We start from the raw sequence: 6,776 nt of genomic DNA on the forward strand, positions 1-6,776 counted from the left end.
CATGTTTTTCCAATCTTCTATTGTTCAATTTTGGAGCGCCCGTTCCAATTGTAGCCTCAGTTCCGTGTTATTAGTGGCGCCCGGAGTGGTTTTATGCTTCTTTAACCCATCTGCTTCAATGTTTAACATGGTGTGGGTTCTGGAAGCTCTTCTAAATATCTTTGTTGTAACAAGTGGTTATGTGAGTTACCAGTCTGGTCATTATCCTCTGACGTCTGCCATCAACTATGGGAGGGCTGGATGTTTGATCTTTTTCAAAAACATTCCGATAGCCACTTTTCTTCTGTGCCAGTTCCAATCAGCATAATTACAGAATTGGAACATTGTGCCCTACATAATTGTCACACCTTGTCAGCTCCCTACCTATTTAAAGCATCGTAGCAATACATCTGTCAGTCATCAGTCACAGCAGAGAGACAGTGTGCTTCTTTCACCATTTGTAAGTATACCTTTTACTTTGATCTTACAACAACTGATATCATTTTTATTGCTACATTTATTGTTATCACATACATGGAATACTGTATGTGTGGGTAGATGCTGAGCACCACCATGTCCTTCCATACTTTTATCATTTGATAGCTATATTGTACATCTTTTCTCTCAATTCTGGTCACTAAATTTGACAATTTGAATTTGATGAATTTGTTTATCTTGTTGAGACTGGAGAATATCCCTTAATATGTTGGTGGTGGCTGACAACATCAGTGGCTGTTGGCTACATCATATCTTCAAAAACACACCACCTGTGTGAAATGTGTAAAAAATGATTGTTCCAATACTTTAATTAAACCTTTGCTTCATGGCACTGCTGGAACAACCACAGAATATGAAACTGACCCACTTTCTAAAGACAATGCAGCAAGTTTGTGTATTAAGCTGTACGGTTGGCTGACTTGAATTTTTTTTGTGGGACCACGTTATTAATAATAGCTCAGGGTGAGGATTTGTCTAATTCATAATTCTGTTCATATTTCTTCTGCTGCATATTAATCAAATGCTTCTGTTTCTGCTTATCCACATAGTGGCAAAATGGGCAAGCTCACTCTAACTGCAGGTAAGGCACACTGATCATGTACATGTTTTTTTAAAGGCTCAGGTCAACCAAATCAATGATATCTTCTCAAGCAGTTGAATCATCACCCCAACATGATCTTAAACAGCTCCTTCGCTTGCACTCACACAATCACAATTCTTAGTGGATGAATGAATTTGTATTGAAATTATTTTTAATTTATTTTTTGTTTAGCTAGGCTTTTACCTCTCAGCTAATTGTTTAATTGAATGAAATGTACTACTTTTCATAATATACACAACACACATGGTGTTGATTATCAAGAAAACATACAACTGTTTTATTTTAAGAAGGTAAAACTAAATTCCATTCAACTCCAATGTAACCATCTGTAAGAAATCTTAGAGAGTATTATCTCATTAACCTGGACAAATACAGATACAGACTAATAGACGAAGGATACAATACCTGTGTTTAAATTTTAAATTGTTGGTGCACTGACCTGGGGCCTGGACCACGAAGCAGTATTTAGAGTTAGCAAGGTAACTTCAGTGTTAAGTCTGGGTTTTCAGTTCCACGGGAGGTTCACTTCTTACCTGGATAGATCACCATGGTTAATTATGAGGAACAGTTAACCTGCTCCGCAGCAGGTTATGTTCGGAGATAAGAAATCAACTTGTATAAAAGCATCGCCCCCTGACCAATCAAAGCTCGGTAAAGATATCGGAAATGTATTTAACACAATTCGGAAGAAGTTAAAGCTTTGATTCTGACTAAAAGTGACAGCTGGCAAGAAAACGCAGAATATCACTGCTTCATCTGAAGAGCAAGATAGCTCTGTATATCAATTAATGTGTGTATTCTGGTAAATTATTATGTTGCAGATATATTTTTCTGGCATGTGTGACAATATTTTAGCCTTATTCTTTCAGCTGTAACCCCGGCGGTGTGAAACAGACTTGACATCCAACGAAAAATAATCTGTATATATTCTCTTATCATATGATACTTTTGACCATGTGTTGCCTGTCTCCGGTGACTTTTATGTACGCTTTGGGTGATTATAACACACGGAAAGAAAACTTCTTCCTGCAAAGAAACATCTTTTTAGGGGCGGCTGTAGCTCAGGTGGTCGTCCCGTAACCGCAAGGGAGCCGGCGGTTTGATCCCTGGTCTCCCCATAGTTCACATGTTGAAGCGTACTTGAGCAAGACACTGAACCCCTAATTACTCACAGGGCAGCCCACTGCTCCTTAATCAAGGATGGGTCAAATGCAGAGAAGAATTTCTCCAAGCGGTTTAAAAGGATAAATTATTATTGTTATTATTATTTTGTATTTGCTCCCAGTCCGTTTAACACCACCGGAGTTGCAGATGAAGGAATTTGGCTAAAGTATTGTCATACACGCTAGAATAATACATCTAAGCAACACATTCATTGAAAAGAATACACACATGTAATTATAGCCAGAGCTATCATGCCCTATATGAAGCAGTGATATTATCAATCTGTTAATTTATGCATCAACACAGTAGGCGATTTCTTGTTAGCTGTCCTTCCTTTATTTGTCTGTTTAACTTCTACGTATTTGTCCGATATTATAGTTTTCTCTTCACTCTGCAGACAGCAGATTGGTCCAGTGCTGCAAAAACTGCCCCTTTTTATGTGGACACTCATAACCAGATTAAGAAACCATGGGTTGATTTAATGAGTTGATAACCAGCTTCATGGGATCGCGGTTGTTTGGGTTAGTTAAATCAGATAACCAAAATATACCATGGGTATGTTGAACTCGCTTCGGGGTACAGGTCCCTGTTAACCTCAGTTTAAACCAGATAACCAAAATATACCATGAGTATGTTGAACTCGCTTTGGGGTACAGGTCCCTGTTAAACTCAGCCTAAATCCGATACTAACCAGTCTGTCACTTTCAAGGTATCTGTGTGATCATCGCCAGCTTGGGTAAGTTTATACAATGTATAATTCACAATCAACAGTCTTAGTCTTCAATAAATGATATCCAACAATTGTTGGAAAACCAGGAAGTAGTAGTGGTTTTCAGTGTTTATATGATTCAATGCTATCATCTTTAATGCAATCCCCTTGTATTACATGTATACATTGGTGTTATTTAGAGTGAAAATATGTGTTCTTTCACGGTTAAAGAGCTATTAACACGTATCTGACTCTTCTTTTAGGTTTACCTGCCCTTGGTTCACCTCCTGGAAACTTCTGTAAAGGAAAAAAAAATGGTTACTACCCTTGCGACTACGACCAATATTCGTATTACAGCTGTGTCGATGAAAAAACCAAAATGCAATCATGCCCACCAGGTATGGTGTATAGACGATACAAAAAGGCCTGTGAACGTCCTGGTCAATATACTCGACCTAAAGGAAACTTCTGTAAGAGAAGAAACAATGGTGACTACCCTAACCCTAAAGATAAATATACTTATATCAGCTGTGTAGCTGGATTAACCTACATCCGACCATGCCCATCAGGTTTGGTGTATAGCCGATACATAAGGGTATGTGTCCGTCCTGCTCAAACTAATCCATTCTGTAAAAGAAAAGGCGATGGGAACTACCGCAACCCTAACGACAAACATTCTTTCATCAGCTGTGTAGCTAGATTAACATACATCATGCAATGCCCAGCAGGTTTGGTGTATAAACAATCCAAGAATCGTTGTTTAAATCCCAGAAAACCTCAAGCTCCCTGGAAACCTAAAGGATTCTGTCACGGAAGAAGAAATGGACGATACCCTTGCGACTACGACAAACATTCTTATTACAGCTGTGTCGATGGAAAAACCAAAAAGCAATCATGCCCACCAGGTATGGTGTATAGACAATCCAAAAAAGCCTGTGTACGTCATGGTCAAAATCCACCTAAAGGAAACTTCTGTTGGGGAAGAAAAAATGGTGACTACCCTAACCCTAAAGATAAATATACTTATATCAGCTGTGTCGCTGGATTAACCTACGTCCGACCATGCCCACCAGGTTTGGTGTATAGCCGAAAGATAAGGGTATGTGTCCGTCCTGCTCAAACTAATCCATTCTGTAAAAGAAAAACGGATGGGAACTACCGCAACCCTAACGACAAACATTCTTTTATCAGCTGTGTAGCTTCATTAACCTACATCATGCCATGCCCAGCAGGTTTGGTGTATAAACAATCCAAGAATCGCTGTTTAAATCCCGGAAAACCTCAAGCTCCCTGGAAACCTAAAGGATTCTGTCACGGAAGAAGAAATGGACGATACCCTTGCGACTACGACAAACATTCTTATTACAGCTGTGTCGATGGAAAAACCAAAGTACAAACATGCCCACCAGGTATGGTGTATAGACGATCCAAAAAAGACTGTGTACGTCATGGTCAAATTCCACCTAAAGGAAACTTCTGTTGGGGAAGAAAAAATGGTGACTTCCCTAACCCTAAAGATAAATATACTTATATCAGCTGTGTCGCTGGATTAACCTACGTCCGACCATGCCCACCAGGTTTGGTGTATAGCCGAAAGATAAGGGTATGTGTCCGTCCTGCTCAAACTAATCCATTCTGTAAAAGAAAAACGGATGGGAACTACCGCAACCCTAACGACAAACATTCTTTTATCAGCTGTGTAGCTTCATTAACCTACATCATGCCATGCCCAGCAGGTTTGGTGTATAAACAATCCAAGAATCGCTGTTTAAATCCCGGAAAACCTCAAGCTCCCTGGAAACCTAAAGGATTCTGTCACGGAAGAAGAAATGGACGATACCCTTGCGACTATGACAAACATTCTTATTACAGCTGTGTCGATGGAAAAACCAAAATACAAACATGCCCACCAGGTTTGGTGTATAGACGATCCAAAAAAGACTGTGTACGTCATGATCAAATTCCACCTAAGGGAAACTTCTGTTGGGGAAGAAAAGATGGTGACTACCCTTGCCATTATGACGAACGTTCTTATTACAGCTGTGCCGATGGAAAAACCAAAATCCAATCATGCCCACCAGGTTTGGTGTTTAGACGATCCAAAAGAGCCTGTGACTATCCTGGTCAAGCTCCACCTACGGGAAACCTCTGTCCTAAAAAGCCTTAAGACTGACAGTCTTTTTACAGCTGTGTAGATGGAATAACCTACATCCAACAATGCCCATCAAATTTGGTGTATAAACGATTCTGAAATTGCTGTCGAAACCCCAGAAAATATCACACCAACCCCATTTCAACTCTCATAACCACAGCAGCTCAAACCACAATGACACATCCTGAAAACGCCTGTAATTGAAGAAGCAATGGGCAATACCTCAACCTTTTTTTTATAGTTGTGTTGGTGGAAGAACCCACATCGAAAACTGCCCCACAAAGTTTGTCTACAGACAAGCATGGAAGTCTTGTGACTATCCCAAAACAGCTCCCACTATAACTACCAAAGCTCCCACAGAAACTCAAACTAAAAAGACAAGAAGGAAGAGGAGATAGGCAATACCCCAACTCTGATGACCAACATTTTGTCTTTAGACAATACTGCAATTGCTGTGACTATCCCTTAACCGCTTTCAATACCACAGACGGAGCTCCCACTACCACAAAAACAACCGCCTCCACTACAGCTTTTACAACTCCAAAAAGCACAGCAACATATTGGGACATTGTCAAATTCTATTAAATGTACAATTTCCTATGATTCTTCATTTTTGTTCGAAGGGGAACAGTTTGATAGTGGTTAAATGTTCATTTAATCTGACATTTTACTTAACTTCATGATTGTTGTATAAGATATAAGTATATGTAATTGTTGGTGTATTTAATCATATGGGTGTGTTCTCTTTGGTTTATGTTTAACCTTTGGTGAATGGATTTGTTTTACATTATGACACAGATGTTGCCATATATATGTATGTGTCTGAATGTAAATAATACAAAAATATTATTACGGGAAAAATAATGAAACAATAAATCAATGAAATAGCACAAATATACCAGACTTGTAATGGCTTGTTTTCCTTTTTTACCTATGTTTTTTCTCTATTGGTTGCTCTTTGCCTTTCTGCTGTTTGTAAAAATGAAAAACAATGCCATGATTATGTCACGGTGTTAGCTGGAGGTAAAACAAATTAAATGGAGGCAAACACAGATCACCTCAGAGTAGTGGGCTAACCCATTCAAATATGTCATCTTGCTGTGTTTTTGAGTGACCAAATTGATATTGCATACATTTTAGATGATATACTGTGACTCTTGGCTCTAGCGAGCAACAGTATCAGCACAGCATTTCAGAGATGGAGATAATGTGTTGCTAATAGTTTAGCCCTCTTCAAACCCCCTCAGCTGCCAAGGCTGCTTCACCACTCGCACAGTCTAAACTAAGAGAGATGGAGATAAATGTTGCCAGTAGGCTATAGTATTAGAGAGATGAAGCGATGACCCGCTGTTGGGCTCATCCTCTGCAACCAGCACCAAAGCATGGTGGAACCAGTAAAGCCAACCAGTGGACAGCTGGCTACTTGGTCAGTCTGCTAATTCATCTTCCATTTTACACTGATCACAAACAACACTGACAGTGCTGCAGCTAAATTTAAAGAAGCGATCCCATCTGCATTTAATTCAATACCATTTCTCAATATAACTGAGGACTCCTGTGCTAACTTTAGTCCGTCCCGGAATGATCATCTTGTCGATACAGGCTACAGGCTCACTATGACACTACCCTCTAAATAAGAAGATGATAAAACAAAGGAAGGTTGCTCCATGGTA

General features: G+C 39.4%; 1 protein-coding gene across 1 annotated transcript; it reads left to right on the forward strand.

Annotated features, from left to right (window-relative positions):
* Window positions 1–408: 408 nt before the first annotated feature.
* LOC306743567 (uncharacterized protein) lies at window positions 409–5,999 on the forward strand. Its single transcript, XM_079226093.1, has 4 exons — window positions 409–439; window positions 1,026–1,057; window positions 2,952–2,978; window positions 3,215–5,999. The coding sequence occupies exons 2-4, from the start codon at window positions 1,033–1,035 to the stop codon at window positions 5,116–5,118; spliced, it is 1,956 nt and encodes a 651-aa protein (XP_079082219.1). The 5' UTR covers window positions 409–439; window positions 1,026–1,032; the 3' UTR covers window positions 5,119–5,999.
* Window positions 6,000–6,776: the final 777 nt, after the last annotated feature.

Source organism: Taurulus bubalis (assembly GCF_910589615.1).
Source record: "Taurulus bubalis genome assembly, chromosome: 11".
NCBI lineage: Eukaryota > Metazoa > Chordata > Actinopteri > Perciformes > Cottidae > Taurulus > Taurulus bubalis.